This window comes from Cnephaeus nilssonii (genome assembly GCF_951640355.1).
Source record: "Cnephaeus nilssonii genome assembly, chromosome: 19".
Taxonomy (NCBI): domain Eukaryota; kingdom Metazoa; phylum Chordata; class Mammalia; order Chiroptera; family Vespertilionidae; genus Cnephaeus; species Cnephaeus nilssonii.
Genome location: NC_137090.1, coordinates 23,748,089 through 23,765,825, shown reverse-complemented (window position 1 = coordinate 23,765,825; position 17,737 = coordinate 23,748,089). Strand labels below are relative to the sequence as shown.

Here is a 17,737-nt window from a genome sequence, read left to right as displayed (position 1 = left end):
CCACTTAGCCATATCCAGAACTCATCTTTGCCCCGTGGCTTTCAATATAAATCACCCATTTTGTGCCCTACCCAGGTGTAAGTACCGGGGAGCCACAGAAGTATGACATTGTCTGTGGAACATGGCAGTGGTAGGTGGGAAGAAAGACAATATGCATAAAAAAAAGGAGGTGATTTTAAGCACTAAAAGAGAGACAGGCCAGAGGTGCTGTAATTCAGCAGAATCTGCAGTGACTGGGGTGTGGAAGTCAGGGAAAGCTGCATGGATAACCTAGAACTTTAGCTGGACTTAAAGTGTGGCTATAGTTTGGTAAATAGAGAAAAATTATTGAGAACAATTTAGGCAGAGGCATGGCTGCAGGAATGATTAGGACTTAATAGACCAGTCTGGTTATAAAGAATTGGTTTAGGAAGCAGTGAAAACTATGGTTATGAAAAATCTTGACTATCAGCTCTAGAGGTTTGGAAGCTACACTGAGATAAGGAGACCCACTGAAAGTTTTCAAGTGAGAGAGACAGATGAGTAAAATGAGAGGATTGTCCAGCCTGTGTTGCTCAATGATTGAGCATCAACTCAGGAACCAATAGGTCACTGGTTTGATTCCCAGTCAGGGCCCAGCTTGATCCCTGTTGGGGGACATGCAGGAGTCAGCCGATCAATGATGTTTCTCTCTCACCAGTGTTCCTATCTCTCTATTCCTCCTCCTTACTCTCTCTTAAAAAAACCCCAAAAAGGATTATTTTAGGTTTCATATTTAGAGTGATCTAGAGAGAAAGTCTTGACTCAGGGAGACCAAATAGAATACTCTAGGAGTCAAGTGAGAAGGCGCTGAATCAGAGTAGTTGTGACAGGAGTAGAAAGAAAATCCAGGAAACGCTATAAAGGAAGAACTGACAAGGTTTCGTAACTGACTAGAGTGAGGGATGGGATGTACAGGAAAGAGAAAGATCAAATATGACCCTGGAAAATTTCTGTCCTGGATGATGAGGAGAATGACGGTGGTATGACAGGGGGACATTCAGCAGTTGGGAAAGAGAGCCCGTTTGAGGAGGTGAACTCAGTTTGGGCATCTTTCATTGGTGAGCATAAAGCAACAGGAAGGCTTCTGCTTGAGTGGAAATGTCCACTGGGCAGAGGGGCAGACAGCTATCTGACGTTTTCTGACCTTCCTGAAAGAGGTGTCCACTGAATAGGTAAGTTATTGCTGAGGGAAGAGGACAAAGCTAAAGATTCAAAGTCATCCACAGAGTTAGTGTTTGAAACCGAATCTCAGGAATTTAACAGCTTCTTTTAAACACTTGTAATTCATGGACACATTCTCACTATTTTGTTTTTAAGTGTCACAGAAGTATAAAGGATATAATGTGAAAACCCCACCCAACCCTTTCTACCACTCCTGTTACTATTTTGGTGTGTGTCTATTCTTCCAATCTCTCTCTGTGTCTTTTCTTTTTACATTTTCCCTCTAAAGGGGTAATACTTTACTCCTTACTCAGTGATTTGAGCTTTTCCCTATCAAATATGTCTATGTCCATACTAGTCCTCTTATTTCTAACCGCCCTTACCCTTCTAACACCTGGAGAAATTTCCAGAGAGGGCACTGAGCAATGCTTTCCTGTGACCTGGCATAAGGTTTCTTTACATTTGTTTTCTTAAAATGATAAATTTCTGCCACTTTCCTGTTGAATTATTATTCTCTCATTGATTTGTAGGAGTTATTTTAGACACAAGTGGTTTTAGAAAAGAAAATGTATTCAAAGTCATTAACTGGTATTACCTATCCAAGAAAAACAGTTCAGGTTCTGAGGAGATGCCTCAGGGTGCCAGTGGCCCCACATTATGTCTTTATTAATTGTGCAAACTGGGAAGCTGAAAGCTGTGGAAATTAGAAAGGTGGTGTTTTCTACATTTGAATATTCCCCATAAGTTTGCCATGATTGTTTTACTTATTCTGTTATTTCGTTTCTTAGCTATTTAAACATGTTAACTGTATTTCTTCACAGAAACTTGCAGGGGAATGCTATTTCCTACATTGGTAAAGACACGTGGAAGTCATACCATTTGGTTGAGAAACTGTGAGTATATTCTCTCAAAAATTAATTTTAAAAACTAACTGTATTGTAAGATCCTTCTTGGTCCAGAATTTTGAGGTCAGTAGTTCTGAGGAAAGGTATCTCCCAAATCAACATCTGTAGATTGCAATTCTGTTTACTTTAAAAATGAAATTTGGTAGGCTCTCTTTAAAATCAGAGTCAATTTAAACTTATTTTCCATTATAACAAGTAATACATGATTATCCTATATAATAAGAGCTAATATGCAAATGGTCATCACACCGTCACACCCTAACGGCTCAGCAACTCAACACTGGGCAGAGAAAAATGGGAACCAGCCGGGCTGTGGCCCAGGAGAGAGGAAAGCCGCCCACCCCATGGTCCTGGGCGCCAACGGCTGGGGCTGCGGCCCGGGAGAGGGACAAGCTACACACCCCGAAGTCCCAGGCACCAGTGACTGCACCTGCACCTGCGACCTGGCCCCAAAGAGTGACAAGCCGAATGCCCCGTGGTCTCAGGCACCATCGGCTGCGCCTGCGCCTATAATCCGGCCTGGGAGAGGGACAAGCCACATGCCCTGCGGTCCCAGGTGCCAGCAGCTGGGGCTGCGGCCCGGGAGAGGGACAATCTGCATGCTCCATGGTCCCCGCAGTCCCAGGCACCAGCGGCTGTGCTTGCATCCTGGGAGAGGGACAAGCCGCCCGCTCCGTGGTCCCAGGCACCAGCGGCTGTGCCTGTGCCTGCGGCCCGGGAGAGGGACAAGCTACCTGCACTGTGGTCCTGGGTGCCAGTGCCTCTGGTTGCAGCAGGCTTGGGTGAAGCCAGCCTGGATCCTGGGTGCCTGTGGCTGGCCAGAGGGTGGGAAGTCTGGGTCCCGGGTGCCTGCAATCACCTGGAGGAATGAATCCTGGGTCCTGGGTGCAGGGCGAGGCAGAGGTGGTTAGGGATGATCAGGCCAGCAGGGCAGCCATTATGGGCAATGAGGCCAGTAGGGGAGCAGTTAGGGGCAATCAGGCAGGCAAGCAGAGGTGGTTAGGGGCAATCAGGCAGGCAGGCAGAGGGGTTAGAGGTGATCAGCAAGGCAGAGGGGTTAGAGGTGATCAGGCAGGCAGGCAGGCAAGTGGTTAGGTGCCAGCAGTCCCGGATTGAGAGAGGTAGTCAGACATCCCCCAAGAGTCCTGGTTTGGAGAGGGTGCAGACTGGGCTGAGGGACCCCCCCCCCATGCACGAATTTCGTGCACTAGGCCTCTAGTTTTCTCAATATATAAAAATGAAATAGCAGGTATAGTGAAAACCCTGCTTGTGCCCTCATCCACCACCCTAACTTAACTGCTACTCTTATGTTTACTATATTTCATCACAGACCTTTTCCCATGCATTGGCCTACATACATATTTACAGATAGCAAAATAGGTATGTTGTGTGACTTTTACATTTTTTAAAACATAAATGGCAACATCTGACAACTTGATTCTTTCACCTCACAATATATCTTAGACATATTTCCTTCTTGGTACATAGAGGGTTACCCAATTCATGTAAACTCCTGCATAACATTCCATAGTTTAATAATCCCTCTATTGATGGATGTCTAGACTATGTCCAGTTTTCTTGTTACATGTATTGCTGCAACAAACATTCTTGTACATGCATTTTTTGGAACATGGGCAGGTATTTATGTAGAATAGATATTTAGAAATGGACTTGTTCGGGTGAAGATTATATTGATATCACAATTTAATTGCCTCAAAGAAGTTGTGCCAACTTACACTCCAATCAGTGGGCCACAACAGCATGTTTCCCTCTACCCTCCTACCACTGGATAGTCTCTATTTTTTTTGGCAGATTTAAAAATGGGTGAATAAAACGGTCCTGACTACATTTGAATTTTTTTATTACTTGTGAATTTAAATAGATTTATATATTTATTGAACATTTCTATTTCTTTTCTGAATTTGTCTTATTCTTTTTTGCCCACTTTTCTTTTGCTTATCTTTATTTATTGATGTGTAGAAAAGTCCATTTAGGCACATAAGTGATTTGGGAAGAAATACTTACATTCCAAGTAATTAAATGACATTTCCAAGATAGTTTGTGTGTCATATTATTAGTTCAAATTTAATAGATGTCATAAATGATGTCTCAAATAATAACAAAAGACATACTAGTCATAATAATCTAAAAACAGGGTTTTTGAATACCCTAAAGATTCCTTCCTTAGTCTGATATCTTATTGGTAAGGGGGGAAAAAAACAAAACAGGCAGTTGTTTTTAATATGAATTTTTTGAAACTATATATAGTTTATTTTTTTCCATGATAGTATCTGGTAATTAAAATGCAAGTCATTTGGCACAAGAAAAAAATGACACTAGTTTCCTTTAAGAAGTAGAGGGAGTGGGGTAGTCTGAAAGATGATCTAGGAAAACACTTTGGATTGTGTACCATATACCTTTGGAATTTTGAGCCATAAGAATCTACATTACATATTTTTTAAATAAATTGAACTTTAAACATTAATTTTGAAAAAACTTGTGTTTGGGAGTTGATACACAATAACATAACTCACATAAGGTTTGAAGATTCCTAAGCCAGCTTGAGATTTATTCTTTATAAGGGAGAGGTTCCTAACTTAGGGTCAATGGTCCCCAAGTGCATGATTTCATTTTTTAAAATATATTTTTTATTGATTCAGAGATGGAGAGGGAGATAGAAACATCAATGATAAGAGAGAATCACTGATCGGTTACCTCCTGCATGTCCTACACTGGGGCTGAGCGTGCAATCCAGTCATGTGCCCTGACCAGAATCAAACCTGGAACCCTTCAGTCTGCAGTCCGACACTATCCACTGAACCAAAACAGCTAGGGCCAGTGCACGATTTCTTAACCTTTTTTCCCCCCATATATCTCTGGTGATCTGCAGAAGTCTATGTTCTTAAGGACTATGTTTTTAAATGATTCATAAGTTAAAATATATAGGAAAATAAAGTAAACCTATTATTGACATGTAGATTTCCAAATATTTTTAAAAGATTATTAATAAATCTACTTCTCTTTTTATTTTATTTTTAAATTTAATCCTCAACCAAAGATATTTTTCAATTGATTTTTTTGGAAAGGATGGAAAGGAGGAAGGACGGGGAGAGAGAGAGAGAAAGAAAAAAAATCCACATGAGAGAGACACATTGATTAACTGCCGCCTGCTGACATTGGGCCCAAGGATTGAACCTGCAACTGAGATACATGCCCTTTGGTCTGTGGGCCAATGCTCTAATGACTGAGCAAAACCAACCAGGGCAAATCTCCTTCTCTTAACATATTAAATAACAAGCTATAGTGGTTGGTCTAATAACTGTTATAACTTCAAGGTAGTGATGAGAATTAATAAATGATATTTTGAGTTATGTGCAACAAATACATTATATGAAAATATCTGTGATTTTATTGGAGACCCAATGAACTACTATTGCTAGTCTACTATGATTTGTTGCCTACATTCACAATGCAAGGCAACATGCTAATTTTAGGTAGAGGCTTGTGAAAATAGAGATGTAATTTTATTTCCCATTCAGGTTTGGCCCCCTGATTTCAATCCATTCAATCCTATTCATGGACCTCTGCCCTAAAGGGATAATCAACAACTGGAAATTACATGCACACTTTTCCATGTATTCAAGAAAGTGCACTTTTCTAGGGAAAGGGTCCATAGCTTTTATAAAATTCTCACAGGGCTCTTGTCTCCAAAGATTAAGAGTCAAATGTAGGGGAGAAGAAAGACATTTCTTTTCCTATCTATAAAGCTGTCCTTACCCTCAAGAGTGATGGTAAATGGATGATTTGCTTTAAATAAAAGTAGTATACTGAAAATGATGTCTGTCATTTTCTGAAATCATGGCAAAAGTATTTATGGAACATCTGCTATGTGCCAGGATTACAGGCCCAAGAACAAAATAGACAAATTATGCCAGTTCTTAAGGGGTTTCCAAATGTATAATATGAAAAAATATATATAAATATAACAAATAAATAGATATAATTTCAAGTATTGATAAGTTCTTTGGACAGACAGAAAGCTGAGGAAGGAAAGTGAATCAATTCTAGAATGGCCTATTGTTTACACAAAGAAGACGTGAGAAAAAAGGTTTGAATAAAGAACAGATTATCTTCCTTCAATTAAATAAAAATTAGGGTATTTCGATGGCACCATTACCCATGTTTCCTTATATATTTTTCTGTGCAGTACATAGTTGTAGTTATTTTGCATTTTGATCCAGAAATAATGTTTTCATTTTTCAGAAATCTCAGTGGAAATAATTTGAGGGAATTACGTAAGGATTCGTTTGAAGGCCTGTTTTCCCTCCAGTATTTGTAAGTTAATTATATTTATTTATGAGTTTTTTAGTATTAATATATGTAAAATAGATAAAGGGTTCAAATGAGATCATCTCTACAATTTCTCCCAGCAATAAAATTATATAATTCTGTAAGTCTGTGTTGGGCTCCAGCCCATTTCTTACATTTAATATTTCTTATGTATTTTCATTTTATAATGATATAGACAAGATATAGATAGGAAAAACTCTTCAGTTATTGAGTAAAAGTGGCAATGAGATCTGAGTAATTATGCACACACATATGTACCTTGTTATATAAGTGTTCATATGCCATCTGCTTATATTTAGTTTAGGGGACATGGATCATAGCATGCCTATGTTTGTGTGTTTCTTAGAGGACATAAGTTAAGAATAATTTTTATACTTTTGAAGGGCTGTAAAAGAAAAGAAAAAAAGAAGAATATGCAAGATAGACTGTCTGTGGCTTGCAAATCCTTACTGTCTGGCCTTTACTGAAAAGGTTTTAAAATGTTGATTTAGTAAAATGAGAGGAATTCAGTTTAATCTGAAATTGTCTCCTGTAGGACATGAAAATATAGAACATTTACATTAATTTGAATGCCATTAACCAGATTTTTTAGATAATTTTAATCTAAATGTGATTAACATTTACACATTAAATGTTTAAGCAGATGAATTATGTAAACAATATTATTAAGAACATATTAAGTTACCAAGAGAGCAAATTGGTGTTGAGGATTTCAATGCAGGAATTGTTATACCAATACTAAAAGTAAATATTTAAAATGATGGTCAATTGTTACAAATGACTACACTAAGTAAGCATATCAGAAATGCCCCTAACTTCACTAATTTCAAAATAAAAAGCTCTCCAGCCTCCTTGTCAAAGAAGAAATGTTTGCCTAGTAATTCTCTTTACCTAGAAATAGAGAGATGCTCTTTGGTATAAAAACTCAATTATGATTCTTGGTTCATGGCACCTAGAGTTGTGTATGTCATTAATCCTTATTAAGCTAATTAATGATACTCTTTAGCAAGTGGGTTCTTTTTGCAAATGTAGAACACTTAAGTGAAGTAGGTATAAAGAGCCTCACATGACACTGAAAATAGTCGTTTGTATTATCAAAACTTTCAAGCTTCAGAGGGACATCCACTTTTGTATTGGTCTTGCATCTCGCTTCCAAACCTTACATACAATTTGGAGGAAATAAAATTAAGTATATAACTGCTCAATAGGTTAGGTCATTCATTACTTCTACTGTGAAATACTTTGTAAGCTAACTATTTCATGCTAGCGTAAGTATTGCCATCCACTAAAAAATGCCAATCAGTAAGCAAGCTAAAAAAGAACATACCAAGCACTGTACCTAGAACTAAGGCACAAAGATAGGTACGTCAGGGTTCCTACCCTTCTGGTAATTCATGATCTCATAGGGAAGATAAGCATATAAACTCAAACCATAGAGCACAAGTACTAGAGGAAGACAATGTGCTGCAGTGGCACACAAGTGGGAGCCATGAAATAATAAAAGTACATTTCTGTTTTTGTTTGTTTTGTTTTTGGTAATCCTCACCCAAGGATATTTTTCCATTGATTTTTAGGGAGAGTGGGAGAGAGAGGGAAAGACAGAGAGAGTCATCAATGTAATAGAAACACATCAATTGGTTGCCTCCTGCATGAGCCCTGACCAGGGCCCGGGCCAGAAAGGAGCCTGCAACCAAGGTACATGCCCTTGACCAGCATTGAACCTAGGACCTTTTGGTCTGCAAGCTGACACTCCAGGAGAAAAGTGAGGGACTCAAGTAGAATCAATGGAAATAAGACAGTCAATTATAGAGGAGAGCTGGTGTTTTCAAATAAAAATCTAGCACCATGTTGTTTTCAGTTATCCCACCACTGTACAACTGAAGCAATTAAATTCATGGGTATTAAAGCAATGTAAAATAAGAAATGAATTTCTATTAGTATAATAGAAAGTATCATTAGCTCAAAGTTCTGTATTAGTTCAAAGTTCTGTATTATGTAGAACAGTCACTTCCTTTTAAGGTATGTGAAAAGGCATCTTTTATTTCTTCTGGTATTGAATTTGCCTAGAAAAACAGAAGTTATCCAGGAAGGTGTGTTTATGTGAGACTATTTCTTTTAATGTTAGAAATTTATAAATATACATGAAGATATATAAACTTAGAGCTCATAATCTAAATTTGATGAGACCACAAAGGGTCTTCTAATCAATTCTTCTGATCTCAGAAAAGATTTCCTCCAGAATCTATCAAGATCCATAGTTGTATGTTGTATTTATGAAGATCATGAAGGTGAGAGTCTTAGGAGTGGTGAGGGTAGCATAAGGGGCTCTGGATGGTTCAAATTACAATTCTTAAGGTTTAGAGTTTAGACTAAAGCTGCATATTCAATATTATTCTAACCTCTTACCACTTATTGCTACTCGTTAGATATCTAATAGCTAATTGAGGCATTATTTTCTTTTTCTAGAGATTTATCCTGCAATAAAATAGAATTTATTGAAAGGAATGCCTTCGAGTCACTACCTTTTTTACAATACATGTAAGTTATAAATATAACTTCATTGTGTTTAGAAAATTGATAAAACATAATTGTAAACCTTTTTGTTATTTATTTTGAAATAAGATTAAAATTTTATTAGTAGAAAGCTACTAAAGTTATGTAGCAAATCCTATTTGTCTCTAGTATAGATTAGTGTGAGAATTCTCTCACATTCAGAATGAACCATTCTATGGTTCTCAACCAGGGTGATTTTACCCCAGGTGACACTTGGTAGTATCCAAAGAGAGTTTATGTTGTCAGAACTGTAGATTTGCTCCTGGCATCTAGTGGGTAGAGGCTAGAGTTGTTGTTTTACATACTACAAGGCACAGGACAGCCCCCCGTAATAAAAAATCATCAAGCCCAAAATGTCAATAGTGTTGAAGTTGTGTATCCCTACTCTAGAGAAAGATCAATTAATGAAAGTATTTTTTGAGCGCTTACTGTTCTGTATCTAATACACAACATGTATAAGCATGAAAGCATAAACCATAAGCAAATATCTCTCACAGTGAGATTTATTTAGTGTACAGAGGTATTATTGTGGTTTTATCATATATAAATTAGAATCTCTGCTAAAAGATAAATGATCTGAAAGAATTCTTTTTCTCTCTTATTTTGCTTGTGTCTGTCTTTTGTAGAAATCTTGGTTGCAATTCAATCACAAAAGTGAACTTTGGAACATTTCAGGCCTCGCATGGAATGCAGTTTTTACACAAGTTGTAAGTGAAATAGAAGATGAACTCATGTAAAAAGCTATGTGTAAAAACATCATACACGGATTGGTTGGCTGGGTATGAGCTCAGTTTGAACTCTTTCGAAAAGTTTGGCTTAAGAGCCCTTCTTTTTCCCTTTCAAATGAGGAAACTAAGGTACAAAGAGTTCAAGAGACTTGTCTAACTCATATATGGCATGCTCTGCTTTCTCCAGAACTAACCTTTGGCATGTGCAATACAAGGCACTAAGCAGATAACATTCGCAGTATCACTGTCATGGGAATCCCAGTATTGCTTCTGCTCCAATATATGAATGGTCCTTGAAATTCCACTTCTGAATTTGACTTTGATTCCTGCTCATGTGCAAAGTTCCTAACTGCTCATGTGTATGCAACATAGAACTGGAAGAATTAAGTTTCACTCAGAGTTCTCCAGGGAGCAAAAGATGTGGATGCTTCCTCCTGAGTCTCTTTTAAATGGTAAAGCAGAAAGAATTCCTAAAAAGCTGCCACAGGGCACAGCTTTTCCCAATTAGAACATCATTTTTCAGAATCTATATACCTTGAAGTGAATCTTTGAAGTATGGGAAAATATGCTGATTATGTTAAGTTGTGGTGTGCAAAACTATTCCAAGTGATGCTGGAACCAAGAAAATACATAGCTGTAGCCTCATTCCAATTTCTTTCCTGACTACTCCTCAGTATGAAGTATGGGTTTTATTCCCTTTCAGTTAGAAAATTCTATGACTTCTCTGTGGCACAAGCAAATCATAGTGGGTATGTTCAGTGGCCTGAAAAGGATTTTAGACTCAAGATGAATATTGTCTTCCAATCTTGTCTTTGGAAAAGACTCTCTTACTGTCTTGTGGTACAGAAGTCCAGTTTCACACAATTCATTTCAGGTTAGATGCGGGTGTTCAGGGTGTGCCTGGAGTTGGATTGACAGTTCCTGCAGATGTCCACCTGTAACGGCCTCCCCTCTTCCCTCGTTAATTTGATGATGCCTCACTTGGGGAAAGAACACTGACAGCCAGTTTTCCTTTGGTCAACGCATTACAGAGCATGCTCATTAGGTCCCTACACCAAGAGGTTTTGGTAGCATCAATACAATGTCGTAAACTCACCACCTTTACTAAGCATTGTGTAATACTGAGAGTCTCCTATAAGAATCTGAGTTTCACCATAGTTATGAAGGTAGTACAAGGGGAAATAACCAAAAATTGTGGAATCACAGTTGAAAAAAATTCATTCATTCAAAAACAGTATCAGCATGTACTAAGTGCTGGGGTACAAAGAAGGACTGGACAGGGACTTTATCCCCAAGAAACTTTATACTGGAAGGAGTAAGGTGAATGTTGATGGGAAAACATATGAGAGCCATGCCAGCATCTCTGCAACAGGTAACAAGATAGGAGGGAGACAAAATGGGGACTGGGGGACGTGTCAAAAGAAGATTTGTAACAGAGTAGGCTCCAATTTGTTTATCTTGAGTTTCTGGGTTCATCTTAAATGACAGAAAAGTTAATGAAAGGATCAGAGCTACCTGGTGTTAGAAATAAATTAATATCCCTATCAAGTGATTTGAATAGAGCTGTATTTCTAAAACTAACTCAGAGTACTTTCAAAAGGTTGTCAGAAAACCATAAGTGAGTGTTGGGCGCTGGGCTCCTTTGTTTTGGGCCAAATCTTATGGGCAAAACTAACTTGCTTCAGGAAACGTTTGCCATCATGAGATACAAATTAAATTGCATCTCTTCCCAAGTCATTTTATCATCTATATAATATATTGCCGGTGTTTTTATAAGTTGGAACAATATTTTCCCCTGCATTAAATAAGTTTGTAGTAAGTGTGAGGTGGATTTATCATGAATTGGATGAAGCTTAAGCTTCAGAGTCCTTCACCTGCATAAGTCCCTTCCACGTTCCAGCAAGTGGGAGGGGCTTAGCAATTTCCATATTCACAATTTTGCATATTTTTATTAGGATTTCCAAAAACAGATGAGGTTCAGGCTCCACAAAACCTTGATTCACCCCTGGGTTTCAGGTAATTATAATTCAGTAAGTTTATTGAGTGAAGTCTATGTTATTGACAAACGCTGAGTGAACAAGTTAACAGTGTGGTAAAGAATCCATTTTGGATCTGAAATCCACCTCAGAGACATGCCAAGAGTGTATTAATACAGTAACACTTTTTGAATGGTAGTCATAAGGCTATTTCTTTTGGATAAAATCAGGAATGAAATATATTATGGAAAACCAGCAGTGGTTGATAATCCTAAATGTTATACTATTTTTTTCTGACGTTAAAGTGATTCTCCTTCATTCACCTACACAGGTCCAAATTGATGGCTTATTTTATTTAAGAAAACACACATTTTTATTGATTTCAGAGAGGAAGGGAAAGAAAGAGACAGAAACATCAATGATGAGAGAGAATCATTGATCGGCTGCCTCCTGCATGCCCCACAATGGAATCAAGCCCGCAACCCAGGCATGTGCCCTTGACCGGAATTGAACCTGGGACCCTTCAGTCTGCAGGCTGACGCTCTATCCACTGAGCCAAACCAGCTAGGACTGGTGGCTCATTTTAAAAACTTCTTTTAGTTCACTTCATTTATTCTAAAAATACAAGCTCCATGATTTTAGAAAGCGAAGGACTCTACAATGTAGAAAGGCTATAGCTTACCAAGATGGAGCACATTCACATGATGCGTGTCTGTGTTTCATCAATATTGTGCTACAAACATAATCAGTAAGAGAAAAAGTAAAATCCAAGCCTTATACCTATTGAAATATTTCCCACACTGTTGAGAATATCAGTGAGGTATATTAGTCCACACTATGAAGGCGAATTGAGCTGTGGTCACATAGACACCCGAATGCTCCCCTGTTCAACTAGCATTGATTCGTTTCCTTTAGATAGTTGTGAGCATGCAAGACACTACATGTATTGTCATCAGGTTTTGGTAGGTACAGAAATCCTGGCAGCTCCTTTTTAGATTCCAGAAGGCATAAGCACTGAAGATAAAAATTACTATCCATTGGGATGATTTAGGGTGGTGGTTTTATTTGTAATGGTTCAAAAGTTTTGAGATTGTCATACCCAACAGCTACAATGAGACTTTACTTCTTCCAACTGCATCTTATTCTTCCCATCTGCATAGTAAAGTGTCTTCTTTCTCTCAAAAGCATAGTAATTCTTCCTCTGCCCATAATGTTTCTTTGACACCTACCTTTATTAGGTGCTTATTATGTTTCAGGCACTATACTTAGTACTTTAATGACTATACAAATAAGATAGTGTGCCTAAAGCTCTTAGAATAGTGCGTGGTACATGGTAAATGCTCATTACAAGTTAGCTCACACTATATCTCATTCTCATTTTCCCAACAATTCTTGTGATGTAGATATTATCCCCATTGAAGCTTAAAGACATTGAATAACTTGCCTAGTTTCACACTCTTAATAAGAGGCAGAACCACTTATGAGTTTTGCAACTAATTTTCTATTCTTTTTATTTAGTTATTATGACTAATGCTACTATGGACGTTCACGTACAAGTGTTTGTATGGATATATATATATATATATATATATATATATATATATATATATAACCATCAGTGATGTTTCTCTCTTTCTCCCTTTCCCTTCCTCTCTGAAATCAATAAAAACCATATAATATATATATATATATATATATATATATATATATATATATATAGATAGATAGATATTGATTTCAGAGAGGAAGGGAAAGGGAGAAAGAGAGAAACATCACTGATGAGAGAGAATCATTGTTTGGTTGCCTCCTGCATGCCCCTAACTGGGGATCCAGCCCACAACCCGGGCATGTGCCCTTAATCAGAATCAAACCTGGAACCCTTCAGTCCTCAGGTCGATGCTCTAACCACTGAGAAATCAGCAAGGGCTGGATATATGTTTTTAATTCTCTTGGGTGCATACACAGGAGTGAAATTCCTGGCTCATATAGCAACTCTATGTTTAGTTTTTTTGAGGAACTGCCCAACTGTCTCCCATAGTGGCTTCACTATTTCGCATTCTCACCAACAATGTCTAAGGATTCCAATTCCTCCATGTCATTGCCAGCATTCATTACTGTCTCTTTGCTTGGTTATAGCCATCTTAGTGAATGTAAAGTAGTATCTCATAGTGGCTTTGATTTATACTTCCCTAATGACTTAAGACATTGAGCATCTTTCCATGTGCTTATGGGCCATTATATCTCTTTTGGAGAAATGTCTTTAAATCTTTTGCCCATTTTAAAATTTGGTTATTTGCTTTTTATTGAGTTGTAAGAGATCTTTATATATTCTGGATGTAGGAATTTATCAAATATATATAGAAAATATTTTCTCCCATTCTATGAGTTCTCTTCTCATTTTCTTGATAGTGTCTTTTGAGGCCTAGAAGTCTTTCATTTTTATAAAGTTACTAGAGGCCCGGTGCACGAAATTCGTGCACGGAGGGGGGTTGTCCCTCAGCCCAGCCTGTACCCTCTCCAATATGGGATCCCTCTCACAATCCAGGATTGCTGGCTCCCAACTGCTTGCCTGCCTGCCTTCCTGATTGCCCCTAACTGCTTCTGCCTGCCAGCCTGATCACCCCCTAACCACTCTGCTGCCAGCCTGTTTGCCCCCAACTTCCCTCCTCTGCCGGCCTGGTTACCCCTAACTGCCCTCTCCTGCAGGGTTGATCACCTCCAACTGCCCTCCCTTGCAGGCCTGGTCCCTCTCAACTGCCCTCCCTTGCAGGCCAGGTGCCTCCCAACTGCCCTCTCCTGCTGGCCATCTTGTGTCCACATGGGGGCAGGATCTTTGACCACATGGGGGCAGCTATATTGTGTGTTGCAGTGATGATCATTCTGCATAGTGCTTTTTTATTAGATCGGATAGAGGCTTGGTAAAGGGGTGGGGGCCAGCTGGTTTGCCCTGAAGGGTGTCCCTGATCAGGGTGGGGTTCCCTTGGGGCATGGGGCGGCCTGAGCGAGGGGCCTGTGGTGGTTTGCAGGCGGGCCACACCCCCTGGCAACGCAAGCGGAGGCCCTGGTATCTGGAATTTATTTTCCTTCTACAATTGAAACTTTGTAGCCTGGAGCAGAGCCAAGCCTGGGGCTCCCTCGAGGCCGGCAGCCATTTGTGTTGGTGTTATAATTGAAACTTTGTTGCCTTAAGCGGGTGGGCCTGGCCAGGGTGTGCGGAAAGCTTTACTTCCCCTGTTGCCGGCGGCAACCCTGGCCTGCTCTCTCAAGCTCCATTCTTCCGCCATTTGTTTGAATTTGTTTACCTTCTATAATTGAAACTTTGTAGCTTGAGTGGAGGCTTAGGCCTGGCAAGGGCAGGCAGAAAGCTTGGCTTCCTCTGTTACCTAGGAAACCTTGCTCTCTGTGGCTGTAGCCATCTTGGTTTGGGTTAATTTGCATACTCGCTCTGATTGAATGGTGGGCGTGGCTTGTGGGTGTGTCGGAGGTATGGTCAATTTGCATATTTGTCTATTATTAGATAGGATAATCTATTTTTCCTTTAGTTGTTTGTGCTTTTAGTATCATATCTAAGAAACTATTGGGCTAATATAAAAGCCATAGAGATTTACTCCTTGCTTTCTTCTAAGAGTTGTATAGTTTTAACTCTTACATTTAGGTATTTGATTCATTTTGAGTTAATTTTTATATATGGTGTGAAGTATAGGCAGAATCCAACTTCATTATTTTGCATGTGGATATACAGTTGTCTCAGCCCCATTTGAAAAGATGATTCTTTGCACATTGAATTGTTTTGGCATCCTTGTTAAAAATAAATAGACAATACATGTGAGGGTTTCTTTCTGGACTGTCAATTTGGTCCATTGATTTATATGTCTAGCCTTATGCCAGTACCACACTGTGATTGTTGAGCTTTGAATTGGGTTTTGAACCCAGGGCCTATGAGTCTTCCCACGTTGTTCTTTATCAAGATTGTTTTGGCTTTCTCTGTCCTTTGAATTGCCACATGATTTTAGAATTAGCTTGTAAATTTTTGAAAAGTCAGTTGGGATTTTGATAGGTGTTGCATTGAAACAATAGATTAATTTGGAGAGTAGAGCCATTTTAATTAACAGTATCATCTTCTGATCCATGAACACAGCATATCTTTCCATTTACTTACATCTTAATTTCTTTAAGCAATGCTGTTTTAGTTTTCAGTATGAGTCATGAAGTTTGGTTGATTTTTTTACTAAGTATTTCATTCTTTTTCATGCGTTATAGATGGAACTAGAGGCCCATTCTGTACACGAATTCTTGCACTGGTGGGGGTCCCTAGGCCTGGACTGCAGGATTGGGCCAAAACTGTCTCTGACCCCCTGAGGAGTCCCGGATTGCAAGAGGGCACGGGCCAGACCGAGGGACTCCACTGGTGCACAATCGGGGATGGGGAGAGATGCGGGAGGTTGGCCAGCTGGAGAGGGACCACAGGAGGGCTCCAGGGCATGTCCGGACCATCTCACTCAGTCCCAATCGGCTGGACCCCAGCAGCAAGCTAACCTACCAGTCGGAGCATCTGCCCGCTGGTGGTCAATGCATGTCATAGTGAATGGTTGAGTGGTGTTAGCATATCATTAGCACATTATTTTTTGATTGGTTGAATGGCCAAACAGTCGACTGGACACTTTGTATATTAGGCTTTTATTATATAGGATTATTTTCTTAATTTCAGTTTTGGATTACTCATTGCTCAATGTGTAGAGAATTACAGCTAATTTTTTTCATATTGGTCTTGTATCCTGCAACCTTGCTGAACGTATTAGTGGTAATAGTCCTGTTTGTTTACTTAAAATATATTTTTATTGATTTCAGAGAAGAAGGGAGAGGGAGAAAGAGAGAAAAACATCAGTGATGAGAGAGAATTAATGATCTGCTGCCTCCTGCATGTCCCACACTGGAGATCAAGCCTGCAACCTGGGCATGTGCCTTGACCAGGAATTGGTCAATGCTCAACCACTGAACCACACCAGCCAGGCTAGTGGTAATAGTTTTTATTTTTAGATTCCGGGGAATATGTTTCATGGTCTTCCAGTTTCCCGGGCATATGTTGGAGTACTTCAAAGTCTCTATGGACATCTCATTTCTCAGCTTTTCCTTTTAACTTTTTTTGTTAGCCTATTTTTTATATCAACTTTTAGCCTCAGCAGCTGCCATGTTAAAACATACACATGAAATGGTTTTCACAAAATACCCTCTGAGGACAGAGGCTTTAGAGGCTAGGCAGCTCTCGGGTCAGAAACAAGCCTTTAAAGTGTGGTCTTCCAGGGAACCATCAGACAGGTAAACGACAGATCTTTGGGAATATGATTTCATTCCATTCTGCTTTCGGTGGGACTGGGGCTGTGGGCTGTTTTTCACGGTTACCCCAAAGATGGAGAACAAAGCTCTAGGATGAGTTAAAGCAACACAGATCACCGTTCTTACAGAAATCAATAATTTCTCTTGACTAAATGTTCCCTGGATTCCTCCAAGCCTGATGGTTAAATTTACAGAGTTTGAAAAAGTTGATTGGACCATTTTTTGTCAGTTGTTTTTTAGGAATGAATTTCTACGTGTCCTTACTCCACCATTCTCACTGATTTGCCTACAACATGGTTTTGAATTTCTGAAGTCTCAATGACTATAAGCTAGTTAAATATTTAATCATGGGCAATCATTCGCAAACAGGAATAAAAAGAAAAAAATTTAATTCTCATAGAGGCTGTCCCAGATGGGTACATGAAATTTGAAAAGGTATTTCTATGTCTAGTGGTCTCAGAATTAAGGTTAAAGTAACAGCTATTTTTAATCCCTTTTCTTAATAGAGCTTAAACATGGGTTTTAAGGTCAGAACTGAGTTCAAATTCCAGCTCTGCTTTTCACTAGCTTGACAATCTAGGACAACTTATATAACCTCTCTGTGCCTCAGCTTCCTCATTTGTAAAACGGGGTAATAATATATATCAATAAAGTTATTGTGAGGATTAAATATGAAATGTTCATAACAGATGCTCAGCAGCCTAATAGA

General features: G+C 39.0%; 1 protein-coding gene across 5 annotated transcripts in view; it reads left to right on the top strand.

Annotated features, from left to right (window-relative positions):
- LOC307115275 (leucine-rich repeat-containing protein 37B-like) overlaps positions 1-17,737 on the top strand; it is an 86,192-nt gene that overhangs the window by 45,500 nt on the left and 22,955 nt on the right. For all 5 annotated transcript variants that reach the window (XR_013815101.1, XM_079798436.1, XM_079798434.1 and 2 more), the window contains 4 exons: positions 2,004-2,075; positions 6,351-6,422; positions 8,904-8,975; positions 9,617-9,697. Coding sequence is in view for 4 of the 5 variants with exons in the window: in XM_079798436.1 (XP_079654562.1) it covers positions 2,004-2,075; positions 6,351-6,422; positions 8,904-8,975; positions 9,617-9,697 (297 nt within the window). In the remaining variant the exon portion in view is untranslated. The remainder of the gene's footprint in view (positions 1-2,003; positions 2,076-6,350; positions 6,423-8,903; positions 8,976-9,616; positions 9,698-17,737) is intronic.